The sequence below is a fragment of the Aotus nancymaae genome, unplaced genomic scaffold (genome assembly GCF_030222135.1).
Source record: "Aotus nancymaae isolate 86718 unplaced genomic scaffold, 86718_ANA_hifiasm-v0.15.2.pri h1tg000036l, whole genome shotgun sequence".
NCBI classification, from domain to species: Eukaryota; Metazoa; Chordata; class Mammalia; order Primates; family Aotidae; genus Aotus; species Aotus nancymaae.
In genome coordinates this window covers 93,062,170-93,089,634 of record NW_026988450.1, presented here as the reverse complement: position 1 = coordinate 93,089,634, position 27,465 = coordinate 93,062,170, and the positions used below count along the sequence as shown (strand labels likewise).

At 48.9% G+C, this 27,465-nt stretch overlaps 1 protein-coding gene across 3 annotated transcripts in view; it reads left to right on the top strand.

The window, feature by feature from the left end:
• The window catches only part of ARHGAP39 (Rho GTPase activating protein 39), a 145,064-nt gene that overhangs the window by 71,019 nt on the left and 46,580 nt on the right, over positions 1–27,465 (top strand). For all 3 annotated transcript variants that reach the window (XM_064384730.1, XM_064384729.1, XM_012473364.3), the window contains one exon: positions 11,996–12,155. In XM_064384730.1, the coding sequence (XP_064240800.1) occupies positions 12,076–12,155 (80 nt within the window). In that variant the 5' untranslated portion in view covers positions 11,996–12,075. The remainder of the gene's footprint in view (positions 1–11,995; positions 12,156–27,465) is intronic.

The window sequence follows — 27,465 nt, the reverse complement described above, 5'->3', positions numbered from 1 at the left end:
CTGGTTCAGAAGGCAGCAGAGCTATGCTAGGGGGATTCGGAAACGGATGAGAAGAGTGTCGTCCAAGAATTCACGCTAAGCTGAAGTTGCTGTCTCTGTGTGCAGTGTGACACTAAAGCATTTGTGGACACACAGCCTCAGGGCAGCACTCATGGAATCCAGCTTTCAAGATGATGGGAAACCCCAGTGTGTAAAGGCAGAGAATGGATAACTCTGAGGCTGAACAACTCTGAAAGCTGTGGTTCAGAAGAGAATATTAATAATAGGACAGACACGGTTCCTCACGTCTGTAATCCCAGCAGGTTGGGAGGCCAAGGCAGGTGGATCACTTGAGGTCAGGAGTTCAAGACCTGCCTGGCCAACATGACGAAACCCTCCCTCTACAAAAAATACAAAAATTAGATGGGGATGGTGGTGAGCGCCTGTAGTCCCAGCTACTTTGGAGGCTGAGGCAGGAGAATTACTTGAACCTGAGAGGCAGAGGTTGCAGTGAGCCAAGATCACGCCACTGCATTCTAGCCTGGGCGACAGAGTGAGACTCTGTCTCAAAAAACACAAAGTAGAGGAGATTATAATAATTTAAGACATTGATAATGTAAAATTAATAAGAAAACAAATTGGCATTAGAATTGGAAGTATAGACCCACGGCCCTTATCTTTCAAAGCTGCGTGTTGGTAGATAAATGTCTAAGGTGAATAAAATGAAAAATTAAAAGGGTAAGCTTTAATCATTTTTACTAAAATTGAGAACAAAACAGAAATGCTTACTCTCATGACTTTAGCATCATTCTGAACATTTTTGTCTCTGCATTTGGGTATGAAACAGAAATAATGGTTACAAATGTTGGAAAAATTTCCTGGCACAGGACAATATGATTGTCATAAAAATAATAAGTAACCAAATAAATATCTAAAACCCAATAACTTTCATGTTGGAAAAAACAAAAATGTAACTTCGAAAAATCCCATTTACAATTATAGAAACAAAAAAATAATGAGGAATAACCTTTAAAATGTACAGTCTGTATGTGGAATAGTGGTCAAATATGTTTTCCTCATGATTAGACTGGAGTTAGAGGTTTGTGGAAAAGAGCCACAGAGGCAAAGTGCCATTTTCATCACCTCATATCCAAGGTACACGTGAATATGACTTACTGCTGGTGGACCTTGATCCCCTGACAGAGGCCATGCTCATCAGATTCCTCTGCTCTCACGTTCCTTCCCATCCCTGCTTTTCTGTGCTGTTTGGAAAGAAGTCACTGTGTCCAGCCACATTTTAGGAGTGGGAAGTTCTGCTCCGCGTCCTTGAGGGCAGGAACAGTCCTCCGAGCTCTCAAACCAGTCTACGTAGATGTTTTTTTCAGGGCAGTATTTGTCTTATTCTCCCACCTATTTATTTGGTCATTTATTTATATCAATATGGATTCATAGATATGTATGCTTTGGGTTATAATCCAAAAGGACTTCATTCTGCTGCTGAGATTGCTCCAGCTTTGGTCCTTGAAGCTCTCCATTCGGCTCTCATGTCCCTGCGACATACTCCATCACCGCCAGAGTTTAGTTTTTGTTTTAGCCCGTCCTCCTCTCTACCTCTGCGACATACTCCATCACCACCAGAGTTTAGTTTTTGTTTTAGCCCGTCCTCCTCTCTACCTGTGCAGGATGCTCCAGGCTCACCTTGTATTTTTTCTGCCCCGTCATTTCAGTCATTTCTTCAAGGATTGCTGGTTCCTTTTATTGTTGAACAGTGTCAGAATCAAGGTCTGGACTATAGGTGTGTGTGTTCTTATGGGCTGCTGATGCCTCTAGACGCTCTCAGCTGACAGCAAATAAATATTTTGTGTATACTAACCTATGTGCATGTGCATGTCTGTAAGTATTTCTATATGTAGACACATGTTATGTTAAACGTGAGTTCATACTGATGCCTCCAGCCTTAATCTACTACCATGTGGATCATTCTAGACTCTTCCCCTTGCTTGTTCTTCCATGCTCTTGGATCCCACCATCTGTCATTCATTTACTTAATTGTTCAATCCCAATGTACATACATAGGAGTGTCAGAATAGTTAGCTCATACTCCCATGGGAAACAACTTTATCAACTACATTACAGTGGTTAGGCCAGGCGCAGTGTTAGGCTGGGCACAGTGGCTCATGCCTGTAATCCCAGCACTTTGGGAGGCCGGGGTAGGTGGATCACCTGAGGTTAGGGGTTTGAGACCTGCCTGGTCAACATGGTGAAACCTCATCTCTACTAAAAATGCAAAAATTAGTGGGATGTGGTGGCGGGCACCTGTAATCCCAGCTACTCGGGAGGCCGAGGAGGGAGAACCGCTTGAACCCAGGAGGTGAAGGTTGCAGTGAGCTGAGTTCATGCCACTGCACTCCAGCCTGGGTGAGAGAGCTAAACTCCATCTCAAAAAAAAAAGATTACACTGGTTTTATGTAACTTCTTTTTTGCCTTTAGTCTTCTTGACTCCACTTATTTCCAAAGTTACTTAGGCCAACATCTTTTTCTTGCAACCCCTTTATTGAGATTGTTTCATACATTTTAATACAGTTGGATTATTTTGTTGTATTTTGTGTTCCATTCTGAGACTCCTTGACTCTTAATGGTTTTCTTTTAATTTGTTTACATGGAGGTTCACTTCTTGTGTTGTAAAGTTCTGTAGATTTTGAGAAATGCATAATGTTAAGTATCCGCAATTACCGTATCATACAGAATGATGTCACTCTCTTAAACAATCCCGTGTTTCACCCATTTAACCCTCTCTCCTTCCCTTAAATGGTAAAAGAACCATGATCTTTTAACCATCAATATAGTGTTGTCTTTCCCAGAATATATATACTTTGAAGCATATGGCATGTAGTTTAAAACAATTATTTTAAGTTAGCCAGTATACTAAAATAGATTCCATGTGGATTAAGGAGTTTATTTATTTAGTACATGTCTGATTGCTTACTCCGCCCGTCTCTTCCTTAATGGGGCTTACCCTATAGTGGAGGAGATAAATATCACAGTACAAGTTGTGTGTTTGTGTAACTATATAATACTAAACAAGTATGCTGGGACTTCCACATAGGGACAGAATAGAGTAACAGGGATTAGATTTACCTTCCCATCTGAAGAAATTAAGAAGCTGGATGAAACATAATGCAACCATGGTTTTTTAAATTTTGGGCATGAAGCAACAGTGTAGTGGCTCCTGTGAGATGAGTATCAAATCAAGTGAGCTCAATGATTTCCCCAGATTACCACATCAGGAGACCTTCCAGGTTATCTTTCAAAGAGGGAAACCCAGGCATACCCTTGCAAACTCCCTGAGTTCAGGAGGTGAAGTTTTGAGTCCACGGTGGCCAACGTGACTAGAGTTTACAAGAAATGGTACGAAAGTGAAGAGCAGCAAACAGAGAGAGCTCAGAGTTGTGTTGAGGATTCCTGTTGGTTTTCAGCATCACACTGATCATTGCATTCATATGAGGAAACTACCAGAAACCAGCGGAAAAAAGTCACTGGTAGAAGGATTAGAGGGAACAGTAAGTACTCAGAGCTCTCAAAACAGTAGGAAAAGTGCCTGTTGCCAGCAGGCTGACTGAGAAACTTGGTAATTCAAAAGGCATGTGATGGAGTCCTCAGTGGAGAATAGTTAGCCCTAGAATAAATGCTACTCTGCTGCGTGACAAATTTTAGAAGCAATAATCAATATTTTCAATTTTCAAATATCTAGATCCAAAACTAAGCTCAAGAATAGTAACAGACTGGGTGTGGTGGCTCACACCTGTAATTCTAGCACTTTAGAGAGGCTGAGGTAGCTGGATCACCTGACACCAGGAGTTCAAGACCAACCTGGCCAACATGATGAGCCCTATCTACTAAAAATACAAAAGTTAGTGAGGCATGGTAGCAGGTGCCTGTAATCCCAACTACTCGGGAGGCTGAGGCAGGAGAAACACTTGAACCTGGAAGGCGGAGATTGCAGTGAGCCAAGACTGTGCCATTGCACTCCAGCCTGGTTTACAAGAGTGAAACTCCATCTCAAACAAACAAACAAAAAGAATAGTAACAGGCATACAAAAAATATGTAGCTTTCCAGGAGGTAAAATTCATAATGTCTGGCATCCAACCAGAGATTATCAGGTATGGAGCGAAACAGGAAAATAGAGCCCATACTGGAGTGAAAAATCAATCAAAACTGATGCAAAACTGACATCAGTGTTAGATTTAGCAAACAGGTTATTAATTATTATAACTGTATTCCATATGTTCAAAGAGCAAAAGGAAAGATTGAACACATTAAGTAGAGACATGGAAGTGTTTTAAAAGCCAAATTAGAGTTGAAACTAAAATGTCCAAGTACAAAATACACTGGGTAGGATTAATGGCAAATGAGTTATTGCAGAAGATTAGTGAACTTAAAATCGAAGCAGTAGACACTCTCCAAACTGAAACAAGGAAAAGAAAAATACTTTAAAACAAATGAGCATCATTGAGCTGTTGAACAACTTTCAGAGGCCTAACGATTATGCAATTGGAGTTCCTAAATGGGAAGGAAGAGACAAAAGAATTATTTGAGGACGTGATAGCTGAAAAGCTTTACAGTTTGATGGAAACTGTAAACCTAGATCTGACCATCTTTTTTTTTTCTTTTTTCTTTGTTGACCAGTGGATTCATGTCACATGATTTGACCGCCTTTAATGACCCCTAAGCACAAGAAATGAAGAAAATCACACAAGGCACATCATAAGTTACTCAAAACCAGTTACAAAGAGATAACTGTTAAAAGCAGCCAGGGGTCAGGGGAGAGAGGGCTTATATGTATGAAAGAGCAAAGACACAGATGACAGCAGATTTCTCATGAGAAACAATGCAAGTGGGAAGACAATGGTGGTGTGTGTTTAAGATGCTGAAAGAAAGAAAAAAATCTGTCAACCAAGAATTCTGTGCCTAAATATCTTTTAAGTGAAGGTGAAATAAAGATGTTTTCAAACATACAACAGCTGAAATAGTTCATTACCATGAGACCTTCACTGAAAGAAATGCTTTAGGCTGAAGGAAAACAAAACCGTGTGGAAATCTGAATCTATACAAAAAATTGAACACTGGAAATGGTAACTACATGGGTAAATACGTGATACTTACTTGAATTTCTTTAAAATATAACTTTAAGAATAGTAACTATGTAACAGAGTGAGGAATTTATAATATACACAGAAATAAAATATTTGACAAAAATGGCAAAAGTAAAAGGCCAGGAGAGAAGAAAACGAGAAACGCGTATATTTGAGGTGGTATGATAGCACTTGAAGGCAGAGTATGACAAATTATATATGTGCGTTATAAACCCAAAAGCATTTACTGAAAAAGCAACAAATTACAGCTGATAAGTGAACAGTGGAGATAAAGTTAACCCACATAAAATAATCCAGAAAAGGCAGAAAGGAGAAGAGGAACAAAGAACAGATAGAACAAGTAGCACATGGCATGATAGTCGGATTGCATAAAAATATCAATAGCCAAATATATGCTGGCTAAAATACATTCCTTTTTAGCTTCTTTTTTTTTTTTTTTTAAGACAGGATCTCACTCTTATCATCCTGGCTGGAGTGCAGTGGTGCAATCATGGCTCACTGCAACTTTGACCTCTTGGGTTCAAGGGATTCTCCTGCCTCATCCTCCTTTTTTTTTTTGATATGGAGTTTCGCTCTTGTCACCCAGGCTGGAGTGCAATGGTGTGATCTCGGCTCACTGCAGCCTCTGCCTTCTGGGTTCAGGTGATTCTCCTGCCTCATCCTCCTGAGTAGCTGGGACTGCAGGTGCACACCACCATGCCTGGCTAATTTTTATTTATTTTTTTTTTTTTGAGAGACAGGGTCTCACTATGTCACCCAAGCTGGTATTGAACTCCTGTCTTCAAGGTATCCTCCTGCTTCAACCTCCTAAAGTGCTGGGATTGTAGGCATGAGCTGCTGTGCGTGGCCACCCTCTTTAACTTTAAACAAATAAATAGGTTAAAAGTAAAAAAAGGATAAATGTTACACAATTCTAACTTTTGACAGAAAGCAATCTAGAGTTGCTATAATATCAAATGTACTGATTTCAGAGCAAAGGAAACTACTAGGATAAAGATATTTCATGATAAAGGAATTAATTCATCAGTAAGACACTGTAAATGTGTATGCACCTAATAAAAGAGCTATAAGATACATGAAGCAAAAACTGATAGTGCAAGGAGGAATGGTCAAATCCACAGTTGTAGTTGGGACTCTCATTACCTGTTTCTCACTGACTTATAGAACAACTAGACCAGAAATGAGTATCAGCACTATCAACTGTCCCGACCTGACTAGCTTTACACAGCACTCCTATCAACCGTCCCGACCCGACTGGCTTTACAGCACGCCACCCAGCAGCACATCCCTTCCACTGCCTGTGGGATAGTCACCAGGATAGACCATTTTGGGGGGGCCATAAAAAGTCTCAATAAACTTGAGCAAATTCAAATCATATAAATTATGTTCTCTGAGAAAAATATAGTTAGAAACCAATAAAAAATATCTGGAAGATGATTAGTTACTAAGTGTATGTTCCATTTGTCAAAGAAGAAATCAAAAGAGAGGTTAGAAAGCTTTTTGAGGCTGGGCACAGGGTTCGTGCCTGTAATCCCAGCACTTTGGGAGGCTGAGGCGGGAGGATCCCCTGAGCTGAGGATTTTGAGACCAGCCTGGCCAACCTCATCTCTATTAAAAATACAAAAAAATTAGTCGAGTGTGGTGGTACATGCCTGTAATCCCAGCTACTGGGGAGGTTCAGGTGGAGATTCGCTGGAACCCGAGAGATGGAGGTTGCAGCAAGCCAAGATCGCGCCACTGCACTCCAGCCTGGACGATAGAGTGAGACTCCATCTCAAAAAAGGAAAAAAAAGAAAAAGCTTTTTTAATGGAATGAAAATGAAAATACAGCATATCCAAATTTGTTGGATGTCATGAAAGCTATACTCGGAGGACAGTTTTATAACATTATACCTAAAATTTTTTTAAGCGTATAAATCACTGAACTCTGCTTCTACCTTAGGAAACTAGAAAAGGAAAGCAAATTAAGTCTAAAAGATGCAAAAGAAAGGAAACAAAGCTCAAAGTGGAAATTAATGAAAACAGAAAAATGGAAGAAAACTGATTAAGCTGACTTTTTGAGGCAGTCAGTAAAATAGGCTTCTAGCCAGATTGATTAGGAAAAAGAGTGAAAAAAATAAAACATTTGTGATATCAGTATCAAAAATGAAAAATGTGGCATCACTGCTGAATCTGTAGCTTTTAAGAAGATATAAAGCAATAGTGTGGTATGATAACTTATGCCAATAACTGTGATTAATTTTGGATGAAATGGACAAGTTCTTTGAAAGACACAAACCATTCATACTCACATAAGAAGAAATTTTTAGAACCTGCTGAGCTCTGTATCTATTAAACAGATTTGATGTGTAATTGAAAACCTTCCCACAAAGCAACAGCATGCCCATCTGGCTTCACTGGAGTCTCTGCCACACATTTAAGGAAGAAATAATAGCAGTTTGAGAGGAGGGAATACTTCTCATTTGGTTATTACCCTGATAGCAAAACCAAAGATGTCACAAGAAGAAAATAGATGCAAAAAGGAATGTGAATATAGATGTAAAAATTCTTAATAAAATTGTAGCAAATCACATTTGAGAATATATAAAAAGGACAGTACATTGTGACCAATTGGCATTTGTACAAGGAATACGTAATTGATTTAAGATTAGAAAATTAATTGATAGGACTCAACTATTATCAAACTAAAAAAGAGAAACCGTGTGATCATTTCACTAGATACAGTAAAAGTGTTTTACAAAATCCAACATCCATTCCAGATTTTAAAAATAACTTGGCAAACTAAGAATACAAAGGAACGTCCTCAACCTTACAGAAGACATTCATGAAAAAGTTACAGTCACCATCACACTTAATGGTAAAAGACTGGATGCTTTCCTAAGATTAGGAGCAAGGCACAGACATTCACTCTTACTGTGTTCAGTAATATACTGCAGGTTCTTCCCAGTGCGATTGTGCAAGAAAAATAAAAGAATCTAGTTTAAAAAGAAAGAAGAAAACGTTTATTCACTGTTGACATGATGATCTGTACAGAAAACTTAATCTGCGAAAACAAAAAGGAATTAGATATAATAAGTGAATTTATCAAGGTTACAAGAGCAAACTATAAAAACAAGTAACAATTTTTCTGTATTAGCAACAAAAAATTGGAAATTATATTTTGTTAGCATTATAAATATGAAATGCTTAGGGTGACACTTACCTAATATGTGCAAGATTTGTACACTAAAAACTATGCAATGTTGCTGTAGGGAAGTAGACCCAACTAGATAGATATATTTTGCTGCAGATCAGAAGATATTAGTTTTGCCCCTACTCATGTACAGATACAACATAACTGCAGTCAAAATCCCAGCAGGCTATTTTATAGAAATTTAGAAGTTGATTCTGAAATTCATATAGAAATGCAAAGGCTGCAGTTGCTTACGCCTGTAATCCAACACTTTGGGAGGCCAAGGCAGGTGGATCAACTGAGGTCGGGAGTTTGAGATCAGCCTGACCAACATGGAGAAACCCCATCTCTGCTAAACAAAAATTAGCCGGGCATGGTGGCGTGCACCTGTAATCCCAGATACTCCAGAGGCTGAGGCAGGAGAATTGCTTGAACCCAGGAGGTAGAGGTTGCAATGAGCCAAGATTGCGCCCTTGCACTCCAGCCTAGGCAACAAGAGCGAAACTTCGTCTCAAAAAAAAAAAAAAAAAAAAAAAAAATGCAAAGGACCTAGAATAATTAAAACAACTTCCAAAATGAAAAGCAAAGTTTGGGGACTAACAGTACCCGATGGCAGACCTGGTGTATTTGAGACGTAGTGCCTGAGTTGAGTCTAAAAGGACGAGGAGGTCAGTGATCGTATTGGAACTCACGGCGGAAGGATGGGCGGAGAACGGAAGGCAGGTGCCCAGGGGAAGTGGCTGGTCGAGGTTGCTCTCGGGCTGTGGCGGATGCTTTTCAGCTTTTCAGAAGTTCACTGATGCGCTGTTAAACTTTTCAAAAAGATTGAAGCTGTGCAAGAGATTTTAAAAATTTGAGTTTCTTTTCCTTTTCTTGAGACAGAATCTTGTTCTGTCGCCCAGGCTGTAGTGCAGTGGCATGATCTCCGCTCACTGCAACCTCTGCCTCCTGGATTCAAATGATTCTCCTGCTTCAGCCTCCCAAGTAGCTGGGATTATAGGCGCGCGTCACCACGCCTGACTAATTTTTGTACTTTTAGTAGAGATTGGGTTTTGCTGTATTGGCCAGGCTGGTCTTGAACTCTTGACCTCAAATGATACGCCCACCTCAGCCTCCCAAAGTGCTGGTATTATAGGTTTGAGCAACTGCGCCCGGCCTGAGTTTCATTTTTAAAAATAGCATTCCTAGCAGTCTCAAGCATTTAAATAAATAGTTATGTGGAGATTTAAATGGTAGGAAGGAGATTTAAGTGACAGAAAGTGTGTTTCCTCTAAGGAGGTGGTTCCCCTGCTTGTGAGTGGAGTGAGTGTAGGTTGGATTTGTGGCCCCACAATCTGTCTGGGGCTTGGAGAAAGTTTCCAATTGACCTGCAGTGTCTCTTCCCATTGGGCCCCATTGCTGGCTGTGCACTCTGCTGGTGCTTGAGTCTTTTTTATTTCCCCTTGAGTTAGCACAGTTAGAATCTATGGAATGGCCTCTTCTCAGGGGGTCCTGTACTGATACCAGCTGGGGCATCAGGGAACAAGGAGGCAAGTGGCCACCACGGCGGTACCCTGCCTCGGTTCTGCAGACTGTGAAGTGTGGCAGCACGTGCCTGAGGCCTTGTGGCTTCTGTGAGCCAGCACTGCGGGTGTAGCGGCACCAGGGCTAGGAGCAGCCACACAGCCACTGGTCCCTCCCTGTCACCACCCGGGTGAGAGGCCGCTGGTTCTGATTTCTAACAGCAGAGGCTGCTTTTGCCTGACCTTGAACTTCATGAAAGGAAACTGTACTGTGTGCATTCAGTTGTGTCTGGCTTTTTTGGAGACAGGGTCTCACTCTGTCACCCAGGCTGCAGTGCAGTGGCGCGATCCTAGTTCACTGCAGCCTCGACTTCCTGGGCTCAAGCAATCCTCCCTCCTCATCCTCCCTTGTAGCGGGGACCACAAACACGCGCCACCACACCCGACTGATGTCCTTACTTACCGGTAGGAGTTTTTAACACGTGCCACCACACCCGGCTGATGTCCTTACTTACCGGTAGGAGTTTTTAATATCTTCTGGATGTGGTCCTTTGTCAGTACACACACACGCAACTTTTTACATGTTCGGTGTAGCAAGTATCTCCCACTTAGGATGTGGTTTTTTTTTTAACTTAATGGTTTCTTGATAAACAGATGTTCTTAATTTTAATATAGTCCAATTTGTTAATTTTTCTTTTGTGTGCTGTTTTTGTGTGTGTGTGTCCAATAAAGATATCTGTACCTACTCTGAGGCCACAAAGATTTTCTCCTACATTTCTTTCCAAAAGCTTTATTTTTAAAATTTTATGTATTATTATTATTTTTTGAGATGGAGTCTCACTCTGTAGCGCAGGCTGGAGTGCAGTGGCGTGGTCTTAGCTCACTGCAACCTCCGCCTCCCGGGTCCTGGTTCAAGCAATTCTCCTACCTCAGCCTCCCAAATATCTGGGACTACAGGCATGAGCCACCATGCCCAGCTAATTTTTGTATATTTTTAGTAGAGACGGGGTTTCACCGTGTTGGCCAGTCTGGTCTTGAACTCCTGACCTCATGATCCGCCCGCCTCGGCCTCCCAAAGTGCCGGGATTACAGGTGTGAGCCACCACGCCCAGCCTCAAAAGCTTTATTATTTTGCTTTTAACATTTAGACCTATAGTGTATCTACAGTTAAGTTTTACGTACGGGATTGGATGAGCTAGAGGACAAGGTTGATTTTTTTCAAACTTGACCCTTGAACAACTCAGGGTTTAGGGGCAATGACCCCACCAGGTGGTCAAAAACCCATGTCTTTCTTTTGCCGCATCCTTCTCCTCTTAACTATGAACAGCCTGCTGCTGACGGGAAGCCTTCGGATAACGTAACAGTCAATTCACATGTATTTTGTATGTTATTGTAATATCTACTGTACTCTTCCTGTAAAGTCAGCTAGAGAAAAGAAAATAGTATTAAGAAAATCATAAAATATATTTACTGTCATTATGTGGAAATGAACCATCCTAAAGATCTTCATCCTCGTCACCTGCGCATCAAGTAGGCTGAGGAGAAGGAAGAGAAAGGGGGTTGGTTGTGCTGTCTCAGGGGAGGCGGAGGAGGAAGAAAATCCATGTATAAGTGACCCTAATAGTTCAGACCAGTGTTTTTCAAGGATGGACTGTATACCTGGTGAACATAGCACTGTTTTCAGAAGTCAGGTGTGAACAGGATTGCTCCCAGGCACTGCCCTGTGCCATGGCTGTGCACGTTCTGCACATGCAGTCCCATGTCCTTCCCCAGTGACTGCCAGCAGGTGTCGCCTTTGTGAGTCTCAGACGTGGGGCTGAGAGAGGATGAAGCAGGTCCTGTGTCCTGTTCACCCTCCCAGTCCTCAGGTCCCACGGTCCCGCCATGCTTGGCTTATACCTGCCCGGGCCCCACGTGGAGTGGGGGTGTCTGTCTCAGGCTGGTGTGGGCTGGATCCTGGCTGGTGGGCATGCTCCCTGCTGCGTGGAAGGCTAGCCAGGCTTTGCTGCAACTCGGGCCAGGCAGCAGGAGCACTGGAGAATGGGGTTGGCTGCCCGGGGGCAGTTGATGGGTGCCACGGAGTCCATCTTCATTCTGTCCTGCCACTCTGCGGCGACGGGCTCGGTGGTGGGTGTGATCAGGCATTTTCCAAATCAGCAGTGCTGCTTCCCCCTTTCCCTTCTCACAGTGTGGCACCTTCCTGTCTAAGCTGGAGTCGTCCCGATGATCCACTGACATCGGCCCACCTCGGCGAGGAAGCAGACAGCGATGTCCCAGACACAGGACTACGAGTGCAGGAGCCATAATGTCGACCTGCCAGAGGCGAGGATTCCGGGGTCAAGCACTCGGTAAGGAGCCAGCCGACCTACGGAGCTGCCTGGGCCACAGGAGTGGGTGGAACAAGTCCTTCTTGCACACAGAGCAGTGTGGGTGCAAGATTCTCCGTGGAGTCGCTGACTTCAAGGCCCAGATGGCGGGTGCCACCTGTGCACAGCGCCGCCCTCAGGGCTCTGGCCCACAATCCTGCAGATGCAGGTCTCCATGATTCATTGTTTTTAGTTTTCTAATTTTTGACTTTCTAATTTATTCATTGATTTATTTATGAGACAGGGTCTCTCACTCTGTTGCCCAGGCTGGAGTGCAGTGGTGCGATCATAGCTCTCTGCAGCCTTGAATTCCTGGGCTCAAGCAGTCCTCCCACCTCAGCCTCCCAGCTAGCTGGGACTGCAGTCATGCACCACCACATCTAGCTGATTTTTAATTTTTTATAAAGATAAGGTCTCTCTGTCTTGCCCAGGCTGGTCTTAAACTCCTGGGTTCAAGTAATCCTTTTGGGAGGCCAAGACCTCCCAAAGTGCTAGGCTCATAGACGTAAGCCACTGCTCAGCCCTAATTTGTAGACTTTTGCTTGGAAATAATTTCATGCTTCTAGAAAAGTTGCAAGAATAAGAACAGTCCCATGATTACTCAAGTGCCCTTGCCCAGAGACCCTGTGGCTAGCATTGCTCCTGTCGCCTGTGAATACTTTTGGGGTGGGTTGTGGCCTGAGACCGTGTGCTCCCTCAGGATGTCTTCTGGGTAGCTGAGGACGCTTGTTACCAAGAGTAAATCTGGCCCCGTCCCAGCTCAGCCAGCGCCCCGTGCCTCCAGGTCGGCACAAGAGTAAATCTGGCCCCGTCCCAGCTCAGCCAGCACCCCGTGCCTCCAGGCCGGCCCAAGAGTAAATCCGGCCCGTCCCAGCTCAGCCAGCACCCCGTGCCTCCAGGCCGGCTCTGCCCCAGCTGCCTTTGGCTCCTTAGCCTTTTTCAATCTGGAGGAATTCCACACCTTTTGTCACGTTGATATTTTTAAGGCAATAGTCACCCTATTTAAAATAGATCATTCCAGCCTGGGCAACCTAGTGAGACCCCATCTCTAAAAAAAATACAAAAATTAGCCAGGCGTGGTGGCAGGTGTCTATGGTCTCAACTGCTCGGGAGGCTGAGGTGAGGAGATCTCCCTTCAACCCGAGGGGTTGAGGCTGCAGTGAGCTGAGATCACACCACTGCACTCCAGCCTGAGCGACAGAGTGAGACTCCGTGTCACAGTAAATAAATAAAATAGAGAGTTCCTTGGTTTGAGTTTGTCTGACAGTTTCTCAGGAGTATACTACGCAGGTGGTGTTGGGCCCTGCATCTGCAGACACTGCTGTCCATCTGCCCCTCACCTGGCAGCGTGACCTCTGACCCCGACGGAAGCCTCGTCTGTGCTCTCCTCGGTGCAGCTGCTGCCTCCTGGCCACCTGCAGGCGCTCTGGCCCCAGCTCCCTGTCTGGTGCTTTGTGCCTCTCTGCATGGTTGGTCCTTCCAGGACTCTGCATAACCTTGTTTCCCAGAGCCCACGCACCTTCCACACTTGCGATCAGCACTCGGCCTTGACCTGAGGAGTACTGCTCTCTCAGTGCTGCCCTGAGAGAGGGCATATATTCATTCATTCATTTGTTCATTGGTGTGGGCTCTGAGCTCCGTTGGGTTTTTTCGGGGTTTATGTTGCTCTTGCCCTTCACTGGCTTGGTGCCCATGTGCCCAGATAGGCCCCTGAGCGTCTCACTGGCTCCTGTGTCCATGACGTCCTCATTCCTCTGAGTGCTTCCTCCTGGCACAACTGCCCTGTGCAGCCCTGGAATCAGCTGTTTGTCTGGGGAGTGCTGGTTTCTTTTAGGGAATACCGACCAGTCTTAGAGAACAAGGTCTGGATTCTTAGAACACTCAGTACTACTGCAGTGGATTTGCTTTTTGGCCTCTTAAGCACACAGAACTAGAAAATCATGCAGGAGTGTGCACATGTACACACATAGGCACCCAAGCACACATGCTCACCTCCAGGCACACACATACACACAGGTTCACAAGCTCACATGCACGTTTCCACGCACACAGGCACACACAGGTACACAAGTGCACACACTTCCGTGCACACACTTCCACACACACTCACACAGGTACACAAGTGCTCACATGTCTACACACACGTGAGTACATGAGAATGCACGCATGCCTCCACACACAGATACACAAACGTACACACGCACATGCAAACAAGTACACGAGCACGCACGCCTCCACACACATGCACACGGGCACACGAGCACGCACACATGCCTCCACGCACGTGCACACGGGTACACGAGCACGCACACCTCCACGCACGTGCACACGGGTACACGAGCACGCACGCACGCCTCCATGCACGTGCACACGGGCACACGAGCACGCACACACACCTCCACGCACGGGCACACGAGCACGCACGCACGCCTCCACACACGGGCACACGAGCACGCACGCCTCCACGCACGTGCACAGGGGCACACGAGCACGCACGCCTCCACACACGGGCACACGAGCACACGCACATGCCTCCACGCACGTGCACACGGGCACACGAGCACGCACGCCTCCACACACGTGCACACGGGTACACGAGCACGCACACGCCTCCACGCACGTGCACACGGGTACACGAGCACGCACGCCTCCGCACACGGGCACACGAGCACGCACGCACACCTCCACGCACGTGCACACGGGCACACAAGCACGCACACACGCCTCCACACGTGCACACGGGCACACGAGCATGCACACACGCCTCCATGCACTTGCACACAGGTACACGAGCACGCACGCCTCCACACACATGCACACGGGTACACGAGCATGCACGCCTCCATGCACGTGCACACAGGTACACGAGCACGCACGCCTCCACACACGTGCACACGGGTACACGAGCACGCACGCACGCCTCCACGCACATGCACACGGGTACACGAGCACGCACGCATACCTCCACGCACGTGCACACGGGCACACGAGCACGCACACGCCTCCACACACGGGCACACGAGCACGCACACACGCCTCCACGCACGTGCACACAGGTACATGAGCACGCACGCCTCCACACACATGCACACGGGTACACGAGCACGCACGCCTCCACGCACGTGCACACGGGTACACGAGCACACACGCACACCTCCAGGCACATGCACACGGGTACACACGCATGCACGCCTCCACGCACGTGCACACGGGTACACGAGCACGCACGCACACCTCCACACACATGCACACGGGCACACGAGCACGTATGCACGCCTCTACACACACGCATCCTGGAAATGCTGAGCACTGAGCACAACGGTGCTGCAGTCCCGTTCCTCCCACAGGGAGTTGCTCCGTGGTCTCCTCTTCCGTCACATCTTTTCTTTCCTGGCTCCCAAGAACACCAGCACGTTTACTCACTTGCTCATCTGCTAATTTGTCTAAAATTGTTTCAGAATTACTTCACCCATTTCACTACAAAAATATATGCACTAAAAAAAGTCAGGGTTCATTTGCATTCCCTCACATGCACATTTCTCTCAGGAATGCAGGAGAGACTCGGCCTGTGCTCATAAGTTGTTTAGATTAGCTCTGTCTCTTTTCTTCATTATGGTTCTGACATCCATTGGTTCATTACTTTCAGTTAGAGATTTTTTCTCTACCTTCCCATTCTTCCGGCTATAATTTCGTCTTTTAAATATATAGGCCATCCGCATGCCCCCAGAGCCCCAACCATACACAGGCACATACAGCCAGGGCCCCCGCCTGCCTGCTGCAGGCAGAAAGTCGTCTTGTTTTCAGTTTATCTCCTGGGTTTCTGTTTGTAAGAATAAACAGATGTTGGTATGTTTTCTTATTCTCCTTCTTACACAAATGGTATCCTGGTTTATGTGTTCTTTGCACAATTTGCTTTTTCCACTGAAAACGTCTCCCCGACATCACTTCCTCTCAGACCATCGAGATTGTCCTCCTCCTTTCTTGAAGCTTCCTGGGCCTCTGGTGTGTGTGTGCCCCAGTCTTGTGTTGGCCTTGTGGGTAATTTTGAATATTCTGCAATTACAAGTAATGCTGCAGTCTGCTTGTGTAATTCTGTGTTTTGGGAGGTGCATCTGATGAGGTACTGCTAGGTCGAAGGTTGCCTTGGCCTGATGCTTGTGCTGTCTTTGGGGTTCCTGCGAGCAGCACCAACCTCGGCCATCGGGGCCTGTCGACCGCTACCCTCGCCAGATCCCTGGGCGTGTGCCTGGGGTTTCTGGGCAGCTTGGGCTTTGGGGCTCTTATGATCGCTGATGTGTTACTGTACACTTTGTGAATTGCCTGCTCTTATCTTTTGCCCATTTTTCTATAGTTTTTTTTTTTTTATCTTTTCGTGCTCAAATTTGTATATTAAAGACATGAGCTCTTTGTCTGTAATTTATATTGTAAATGTTCCACTAAATGTGTCCAAAAAGCCAAAATCAGTTTTAATTTATTTGTAGTGGCTTTTGCATGTAAAAGGTTATGAATCTTTGTATAGTCAGGTTGGCCATGGAGGCTGCCTGTGCTCTGTGAGGGGCACCACATCTCTCACGTCCTGGGCTCTGTAAGGAGCTGGGCCTGCTTCTGCCCATCCGTCTGGTCCTGCTGGCCTCCTGTCCTGTGCCCGGCCACACCTGCCTCATCGAGGGTCTTTTCTCTCCTTCCCAGCCTCCCTGTGGTTCATGTGTCCTCATGTGGCACCTCAGTATTGCTCCACTGACACCCACGGCTGGGTTCCAGGTTTCTCCTTTACACACAGTGCAGAGAGGGCCCCGCAGCTGTCCGGCCTTTGAGGCCATGCCGGGCGCCCTCTGGACTTCCCTGGGCTGTTCATTCCCTTGTAGGGATGGGCCACATTTGCTTATTCTTGCGTCAGGTGAAGGACATTTGCTCTGTTGCCACTTTTTGGCTATGATGAGTCATGCTGCCACGAACGTTGGTGTGCAGATTTCTGCGTGAACACATTTTCATTACCTGGTTGTGGAATTGCTGGGTCAGGTGGTAACTCTGTGTTTAACATTTTTTATTATTATTATTATTATTGACAAAGGTTGGTGCTTGTCAGGCTGGAGTGCAGAGGTGTAATTACCGCTCACTGCAGCCTCCAACTCGCAGGCTGAAGCGATCCTCCCACCTCAGCTTCCCAAAGTGCCAAGATTACAGCCACCACACCTGGCCTGTTTAACTTTTTCTTTTTTTTTTTTTCAGACAAATCCTCACTCTGTTGCACAGACTGGAGTGCAGTGGCACGATCTTGGCTGCAACCTCTGCTTCCCAGATTCAGGTGATTCCCAGGCCTCAGCCTCCCAAGTAGCTGGGACTATAGGTGCGTGGCACCACACTCGGCTGATTTTTGTATGTTTAACTTTTTTTTTTTTGACAGAGTTTTGCTCTTGTTGCCCAGGCTGGAGTGCAGTGGCACTATTTAGGCTCACCACAACCTCCGCCTCCTGGGTTCAAGCGATTCTCCTGCCTCTGCCTCCCGAGTACCTGGGATTACAGGCGCATGCCACCACACCCAGCTAATTTTGTATTTTTAGTAGAGCGGGTTTCTCCATGTTGCTCAGGCTGGTCTTGAACTCCTGACCTCAAGTGATCTGCCTGCCTCCGCCTCCCAACGTCCTGGGATTACAGATGTGAGCCACTGCTCCCAGCCAGTATGTTTAACTTTTTGAAGAACGACCAAACTTTCTTCCACAATGGCCACACCATTTAATGTTCCCGCTTCCCACCAGCAATGTATAAAGGCTCCAGTTTCTCCACATCCTTAACAACACTTGTTATTATGGTTTTTGCGTTATTATTATTGCCATTCCAGTGGGTTTGAGATGGTGTCTCTTGTGGTTTTCATTTGCATTTCTCCTATGGCTAATGATGATGAGCATCTTTTTATGTAGATGGGCTATTTGTATCTTCTTTGGAGATGTGTCTGTTCAGGTACCTATTTTTAAACTGTTTTTTCATTGTTGTTTTTTTCTTTGAGATGGATTCCCACTCTGTCGCCCAGGCTGGAGTGCAAAAGCACGATCTCAGCTCACTGCAACCTCCACTTTCCAGGTTCAAGCGATTCTCTGCCTCAGCCTCCCGAGTAGCTGGGACTGCAGGTGCCTGCCACCATGCCCAGCTAATTTTTGTTTTTTAGTAGAGACAGGTTTTCTCCATGTTGTCCAGGCTGGTCTCGAACTCCCGACAGGTGATCCACCCAGCTTGGCCTCCCAGAGTGCTGGGATTACAGATGAGAGCCACCGTGCCCGGACTATCTTTTTTTTCTTTTCTTTTTGAGACAGGATCTCACTCTGTCAACCAGACCTGGAGTGCAGTAGATCAGGGCTCACTGCAGTCTCCACCTCCCAGGCTCCTACCCTTTTATTATTGAATTAGGAGAGTCCTTTGTGTATCTGAGTTCCTCATCACGTTGATGATTTGCAGGTGTTCTCTCCCATCCTGCGGCTGTGTTTTCACTCTCTCGTTGGTGGCCACAAAAGTTTTAATTTTGATGAAATCTAGTTTTCCGTCGTTTATCTTATTGTGTGTGCTTTTAATGTCATAGCTCATATTCCATTGCCATATCCGAGGTCGTGTAGCGTCGCCCTGTCTGTTCTAAGAGTGTTATCATTTCAGCTCTTACCTTGAGACCTTTGATCTACTTTGGATTAATGCTTGTGTGTGGTGTGAGGCAGGGGTTGGCTGCATTTGTTTGCAGGTGGACGTCCACCCACACGTTTGTTGAAGAGACTCTCCTTTCCCCGTTGAGTGGGCTCCACACCCTTGCATAAGTCTGCAGGGTAGGGAATGTTCTTGTTCACGCTTGTGTCCTTAGCACCTGGTAAACTGTCTGGCATGCACGTGGCACTCATTACGTTCATCAGAAAAGGCTTACGTGGGCAGATCGTTGTCTGCAAACAGACACCTCCAAGAAACAGGAGCTGCAGGAAGGTTGCTTCTGCCTTGATGGCAGCACTCGGGGTTTCCCCGCCCTCAGTCCGCTGGGGATCGTAGACCTCTTGCATTCCCCCACCTCTGTCACCAAATGACTTATTCTCTCTTCCCAATTCATTTTAAATACTGTTGCCAAATAAATCTTCCTCCGACACACCTCAGATTGCATCCGTGGATTGCTGCTGACCCTCTGTGGTAGAGGCTCGAGGCACGAGTTCCTTGATCCACATGATGCTGTCCTCCCCACCTCGCCCTATGCAGAGCCAGCCTGCAGGGCCACCAGCTGCACCCCCTCCACCCTTGCAGTCCAGCTCCAGCCAGTCTGTGGGATCATTGAGGCCAGGCCACCCTCTGCATTCTGAAGTCTGTGACTTGTTCAGGGCAGTGACTCCCCAAGGCCTAGCATCCTCCATGCTACTGTTGCCCTCAGGTTCCCTGAAGGTCTGGGCTCAATGCTATCCCCTAGGAGGTGCCCAGAGTATTCTGAGGAAGCTGGTGTTCTGCCCACACGCATGCAGAGTGCACTAAAAAGGGAATAAAATGCTATTCTTTGTTGAGAGCGAATTATCCCATTACATTCGTTTGAAAATGCATTTTAAACAAAAATAACAATTGGTATTGCTTCTTTTAGGGCATAGAATGTTCGATTCTCTGCTTTTGAGCTTCTCTGTGCTCAGAAAATCTATTTTGGGAGCATCTCAACTTTGTTCTGCTAAAATCTAACATAAGCGAGGAGACAGCAGGAGAGCAGGCAGCGCTCCCCGGAGGAATGAGGCGACGCCGCCATCCAGGGGAAGCCGCCAGCCGCGCTGGCACGTGGGGCCTGTGCCTTCTGGGCAGGAAGGCTGTGCTGATGCCGAGGGCACCTCACTGCTCTCCACGTTTGAACTGGGTCCACGTGGTCCTGTCCTCAGTGTGCACCCTGAGTTCTGACCCCAAACCTGACACAGCCCCACCCTTCCAGGTGCTCGGGCCAAAAACCTTGCCCTTCCTTGCTCCGCTCCCCTGCCCCTCACCTGTCTTCTGGCACACACTCTGCCCCCCAACACCAATAGCCTCCGGAGCCTTCATCCTGCTCCCTGTGGACCAGCCAGGAGGGTCCATTTATCTGAATTAGGTCAGGTGAGCCCAGACCTCAGGCCTTTCCTGGTGGCCTTGCTGCCCCCATGCCCCCCAGGCCCGGAGAGGAGCTTCCTGTTCCTCGGGTGCCCTGAGGCTGCTGCATCTGCCGTTGTCCTCTTCAGCATCCCAGCAGGTGCCCCTCACACTCTCCACCCTCCCCTGCCAGGTCTGTGCTCACGGGAGCACAGAGCAGCTGTCCATCAGGCTCCAGTCTCCTTCCAGCTGGGGAGAGGAGGTGTCTGCACAGGGAAGGTGCCTGCTGGGTGACCATGAGCCTCTGGCCTTGCACCTGAGGCCTACACAGCTGCCTGGCTCTGGGAGGTCATGGAGCAAAAGTGACAGAGCCTGGCCAGGTTGAGGAGTAGAGAGGGGATGGGGGCTTTGCCAGGAATTGCCCCACTCCAGGGCCAGTGCCAGCTGTGGAAGGTGTCAAGGGTACAGTGACCAGGTCGCAGTTTTGGGAGTTCCTTCTATCTTCAGCATGATGAATGGCCTGGACGGGGCAGAGCAGCAGACCAAGGGAGCAGGGGTGAGGGCTGAGGGTCAGGGTGACCCGACCCTCTGGCTGGGCCCTGGGGGTGTTGACAAGGCTCACTGCCGGGGACCAGCAGGAGACAAGCCTCGGCCCTGGCTGGGGTCTCCATGCTGGCTCCGTGCCCAGGCAGGGCTGGGCAGCAGGTTGGGTTGGGTGGGGGCTGGAGTGTTTCTGGAGCTGAAGGAGACCCTTGGCCCGTGCTGAGATGTCACACGGTGACCGCTGCTGCCCCAGCCTTCTGCAGACTGGCCTTGTGGTCACTTGTGCTAAGCTGTTCTCGATTGCTATGAACACCTGATGGTGGGTGTCTTATGAAGAAGACATTTAATTGGGTCATGGTTCTGCAGGCTGTGGAGGAAGCATGGCGCTGGCTTCTGCTCAGCTTCTGGGGAGGCCTCAGGAAGCTTCTGATCACGGCAAGGCAGGAGCAAGGGCCAGGGAAGACACCACACACTTCAAACAACTCACTCTCACTTGAGAGAACAGCACCAAGCCGTGAGGGGCCTGCCCCCGACCCAAGCGCCTCCCACCAGGCCCCACCTCCGACCCTGGGGATCATATCTCAACCTGAGGTTTGGGGACGAGCATCCAAACTGTCATCACCAGTGGTGGGAAAACACAAGTGACCTGTAAGGGCCGCTATACAAGGTCACTGGACGTGGCCATGTCCTGATGACAGTGTTGGTGGCATCTTCTGGAGATGGCTGTGCCCTGACGACAGTGTGGATGGCGTCTTCCGGAGATGGCCGTGTCCTGACGACAGTGTGGGTGGCATCTTCTGTCAGGCCCTGTCAGGAAGCCTTCTCTGACCTCTGTCCCATGTGCCACGTGTTGTCCCTGGTGACCTCACCAGGCTGGCCCTGTGTTCTGCAGGATGACAGGCGAGAGACTCCCGGTGGCCTCATGTCAGTTGGGAGCATGGAGGGCTAGAAGTTGGCACCAGGGTTAGGGCCTTGTGGGCCCAGGCCCCAAGGCAGCAGTGACGTGTTGTTCCCCTCTTGTGGGTGGGGCTCCCATGTGTCTCAGCCTCTGTAGGTTCCTCACGCACCTCTGTGTCTCTCAGCCTGCAGCCCTTGTCCCTTCCTCTTCCCAAGGCTTCTGGAGGAGCTAGGGCCTGGCCTGAGCCCCCACCTTGCAGACGCCTGGGTTGTGCCGGGGGCTGCTGATTCACACTGGAATCAGTGTGGAGGCCTCCAGCTCATCTTGGGTGTCTCTGCCACAGGCCATAGAGATGGACCTGGCTTCAGGTGCCTGAGTAGGATGGTGGCGTGTGCCAGCACGTGTGGGAGCTGCCCTCTGCCCTGCGCACCAGCCCCTACCAGAACCTGGTTGCCCGTGGATTATGGGGTCATGGGAATCCCTAGGGTCAGGGGGCCTAGTTGGGGAGGTGGTGGGCTCTCCTGGGTTTTGCCAAAGCTTCCTCGTGGTCACCGAGTCAGTGTCCTCAAGAAGAGGAGGTGGAGCTCTGCCCCACCCTGTTAGTGTGGGAGGAGTTCACCCTCCCAGGAAGCTTCCTGCTGCCCTGCTCTGGGCGCTCCTGTCCCCGAGCCCCGCTGGCCCGTGACTTCCTGCCCCAGGGTCGGCCCTGCCAGGACAGGCTGCAGGGAGGAGCAGCTGCTGGCTGTAAAGTGAGGCCGACTGTGCTGCTTGTATCATTTATGGAGTATAAAATTAACATTTTTAAATGTGGAGACTACTTACTGTTTTAAAGTAAACTTCTTATTTTAGAACAGTTTTAGATTTACATGGAAATGGCCCAGGCAGCATGGAGGCTCCGTGTCCCCAGGGTCCTCTGACCACTGACACCTTCACCATTGCACTGCCGGCGCCTTTACAGTTGACGAGCCCCTGCAGTGACTGTTATTAACTGAATCCAACTGTATTCAGGGTCTTAGGTTTGCACCTGATGTCCTTTTTCTGTCCCCGGGTCCCGCATGACATTGATCCTGGCGTCCCCATAGCTCCTCTGGACTCAGCCTCTCCTGGCATTTGGTGACCTGCGTGGCCTGGAGGAGGGCTGGCCCAGCATTGCATAGTGCACTCCTTGCTTGGACGTGCCTGACTGTTACCACAATTCGCTGGGAGGGCCACAGAGGTGACGTGCCACTCCCATCGTGTGGTGAGTACAGACAAGTCCTGCCCATGGTGGCTGAGGCCACCCAGCCGAGGCTGCTGAGGCTTTGCTCTGTGCGTCCCTATGCCGCCTTCGGCTGCAAGTCTGACCCTCACGGGGTTTGACAGAGTCAGGCATGGGCATCAGGCGGCCAGCCTGGGTTCCCAGCCCTGCTGGGTTGTACCCTCCCCTTCATCGGGCCCTGGGCGGAGTTTCTCTAGATGGCTCAGCGAGAACCTGCCCCCCACCCAGTCTAGTCACTCCTCACTCCCGGTCCCCGCAATCCCTGCAGCTCTGTCCCTGCCGCATGTGGCTGCTCAGGGCCGCCTACCCCACAGCGTGAGGCACGTTGCTCTTTCTCTACAAACGTGTTAGCTCACACACGTGTGTGCAGAAAAGTGTTCAAGGAAGCGCAGGCTCACGCCTTGCTCACCAGGGAGGCAGCCTTTGGCATCACCGTTGGTTTTGTGCGTCCGTGAGTCTCAATGCACCCCACAGCCTGCAGGCCCCTGCCCAGTACCCTTGTGTGGCCTGCGTGCTCAGGACCCCTCAGGGCCGCTCTGCTCTGTCTTCTTGGGTCTGTGCACCCTCTCTCTCGTTCCTGCCAGGTCTTAAGTTATAGGCTCAGGGCAGTGGCATCCAGTACACATGGCCAGCCCGTGTGCATGCCAGTGGTGCCACCAGCTCCTTCTACCCTTGCTGGTTTTCCTCGGTGTCCCAAGCTCTGCATTCCCCTGATGGTGGTGGGTGCCCTCTTCTAGCTGCAGAGACTGGCAGCTGATCTGTCTAAAAATGTTTCTTCTGGCCAAGTGCAGTGGCTCACGCCTGTAATCTCAGCACTTTGGGAGGCTGAGGCAGGTAGATTAAGAGTTCGAGACCAGCCTGGCCGACATGGTGAAACCCCATCTCTACTAAAAATACAAAAATTAGCCGAGCATGGTGGTGGGTGCCTATAATCCCAGCTACTTGGGAGGCTGAGGCAGGAAAATCACCTGAACCCGGGAGGCAGAGGTTGTAGTGAGCTGAGATTGCGCCACTGCACTCCAGCCTGGACAACAGAGGGAGACTTTGTCTCAAAAAACAAAAAAAATTGTCTCTCTGTCCCTCACTCTTCCTGGCATGGACCCAGCAGGCCTTCCCTGTCCCGCTCCCAGTCCTGCCTCTCCAGGCATCGCCCCGTGCTGCCAGGCCTTGTCCTCTGCCCGTCCTGTGCTCAGTCCCTCCGTCTTTCTGCATTCGCTTGTTCTTAAACCTGTGTAACATGTTAATTTCAGGGATTTATTTTTACATTTTAGATTTTCCACTTAATTCTTTTTTTTTCTTATTTTCTCGTGTCACCTTAGAGGAAGATTTTCCACTTAATTCTTTACACATGCTGTACGTTTTCCTTCATCTGTAGAAACTCATCGTGTCATGAACGTCAGTCACAGGCAGTTTGCATTCTACGCGTGCTGGCTCTGAACCCGGGTCCCCTGAGGGTCTGCTGCTGCAGCCCCTTTCCTTCTCTCTTGGTTTTTGGTAGGTTCTTCCTTTCGCTTGCCTGACTGTCATTTCTTATTTTATGCCTATATTAGCCCATTTTCATGCTGCCCAAGACTGGACAATTTATAAAGAAAAGAGGTTTAATTGACTTCTAGTTCCACATGGCTGGGGGGTGCCCAGGAAACAGTCATGTGGAAGAGGCTGCAAACAAGTCCTTCTTCACTTGGGGGCAGGAGAGAGAAGAATGAGAGCTCAGTGAAGGGGAAAGCCCCTTATAAAACCATCAGATCTCATGAGAACTCACTATCATGAGAGCAGGATGGGGGAAGCCACCCCCATGATTCACTTATCTCTGCTCATTCCCTCCCATGACACATGGGGATTATGGGAACTATAATTCAAGATGAGATTTGGGTGGGGACACAGCCCATCCTGGTATATGACATGAGCATGCCGCTGTGTGGGGTGCTGAAGGCTGCTGTCCTGCAGAGCAGACCGACAGCAGCCCAGGCTGGCCAGTGGCAGAGGGAACCCATCCTTGGGACACTCCTGCTTTTGAGCCATCACCCAGGCCCTTTTCCCTGGGCAGGCACTGAGCCTGGTGTCAGCATGGGACCCGATGCCTGGAAGTGGGCATGGTACCAGAGTGTTCTAGCCACTGCCCCAGTTTGAAGCCCAGTGTCTGTGAATCAGCCACACTCAGAGGCTGCTCCTGAGGCTGTCACTATGGGTTAGGGGAGCCTGGGACTACCGCATGGGGCCTGGCATCCTGGGGAGAGAGCTGTCCTCCACACTGCAGCCATGGGAGGGATAAGACTGGAAGACACTTGGGGTGTCCCGGGCGTACCCTTTGGGGCAGAGGAGAGTGGATCCCATCACCAGGGTGTGGCCCAAAGCCGGGAGTGATTCTGGGCAGAGGGTTGAGCCGATTGTGTTTCCAGCAGTGTGAGAAACGTCATGGAAGGAAGTCAGTCCCATCGTGGCCACTGCTGGGTATGAATCAGCCTGAGACCAGGCCCGGTGGCTCATGCCTGTAATCCCAATACTTTGGGAAGGCAAGACAGGCGGATCTCTTGAGGTCAGGAGTTCGAGACCAGTTTGTGCAACATGGTGAAACCTCATCCCTACTAAAAATACAAAAAAATTAGCCATGGTGGCACACACCTGTAATCCTAGCTCCTTGGGGGGTTGAGGCAGGATAATTGCTTAAATCTGGGAGGTGGAGGTTATGGTGAGCTGAGATCACACCGCTGCACTCCAGCCTGGGTGACAGAGCAAGACTCCATCTCAAAAAAAAAAAAAAATCTTCCCTGAGGCACGGGGGTCAGGTAACAAGAGTGGAGAGCCTGGGTGGGCCATGGGAGCGGGGGTGCAGGAATGCCCCATTGGCCCCTCAGGGACAGCCGGGCTCCAGGGGGAAGGCAGGGCACCTACCCGCCTCCTTTCAACACTTGCCATTTTTGTTTATTTGTGTGATCCTAGGATTCTCTTTCCCATTTAAACTGTGGGCCCTGTAGGGGCCCATGAGGGTTGAGATTTAAGGCATGGTGTGTGCATGGGACTACCACAACCAGTGCCATCCTCAGAAGGCCCAAGCTGCAGCGCGCGGCACTGTGGGCCGGAGTTTCAACCCTCCCTCCCTGGAGTGCTGAGCTGTAGGAGTTCAAGGTGCGCCATATTGGTGTCACTATGTTTCTAACAATGGGAGACGTTGACACTTTGTATCTTGGGCTGAGGTCAAGGTCTCCAAGGAGAGTTGCCCTGGAGCTAAGGGTGGGAGAGTGCACAAGGGGAAGCTGGTGCTGGGAGCCCCTGGCTGGCCCCTGCAGGTTTGCTGGGAGCTGGTGCCGGGAGCCCCTGGCTGGCCCCTCCAGGTTCTCTGGGAGCCGGTGCTGGGAGCCCCTGGCTGGCCCCCTCCAGGTTCTCTGGGAGCCGGTGCCGGGAGCCCCTGGCTGGCCCCTCCAGGTTCTCTGTGGCGTGGTGATCTGGAATGTCCGTGGAGAGAAGCAAGGAAGACAGAGGTGAGGCCCCAGGAAGAAGAGTGAGTCTGCCGTTGCATCTGGGGCTGGGACCTGCAGAGGCTTCGGGGTAGTCCCAGCCCTTCCTCCCGCAGGGTTCCCTTAGTGGTCCTGTGGAAGCAGAGAGGGACACAGGGGCAATCGAGAGAAGGCGTCCAAGCCCTTCAGAGATCTAGATGAGTGGAAGGAGACACCTTGGCTCCGGGTGGAGACCAGAGTTCCACCGAGATGCCTGGTTCTCCTGAAATCCGTCCACAGGCTCCGAGTGGAGACCAGAGTTCCACCGAGATGCCTGGTTCTCCTGAAATCCATCCACAGGCTCAGTGCAGAGCCAACAGAGAGGCCAGTGGGGCCGTGAATGGAAGTTGACAAGCTGATTCTAAATTTCACTGGGAAGAACCAAGGGTCAAGAATGGCCTCCACATATGCCTGAGGGAGGGGAGGAGTGTTTGGCTTTGGAAGCAACTTTACAAAGCCTCGTAACTAAGACACTGCTCAGGCAGAGACAGAGATGGATGGATCAGCAAAGCCAGTTGGGAGCTCAGACATGCTTATAGAGACTCAATATTTTTTCTTTTTCTTTTTCTTTTTTGAGACAGTCTCGCTTTGTTGCCCAGGCTGGAGTGCAGTGGCACGATCTCGGCTCACTACAACCTCCACCTCCCAGGTTCAAGTGATTCTTCTGCCTCTGCCTCCCAAGTAGCTGGGATTACAGGCGCCCACCACCATGCCTGGCTAATTTTTGTATTTTTAGTAGAGACAGGGTTTCACCATGTTAGCCAGGCTGGTCTCAAACTCCTGACCTCAGGTGATCCACCTGCCTCAGCCTCCCAAAGTGCTGGGATTGCAGGCATGAGCCACCACGCCCACCCAGAAACTCAATTTAAATTTAAGACAGAGCTGCTGTTGTCACTGAGGAAACAGTGCTATTCAGCAGGCTGCCGAGCCCTGTCTGTCCATATGGGAAAATGAAATTGACACAGTAAACAAAAATCAGGGCAGGCACATCAATGACTTCCATGTGAAAAGCAACTTATAAGGGAATATCCGTGACCTCGAAGT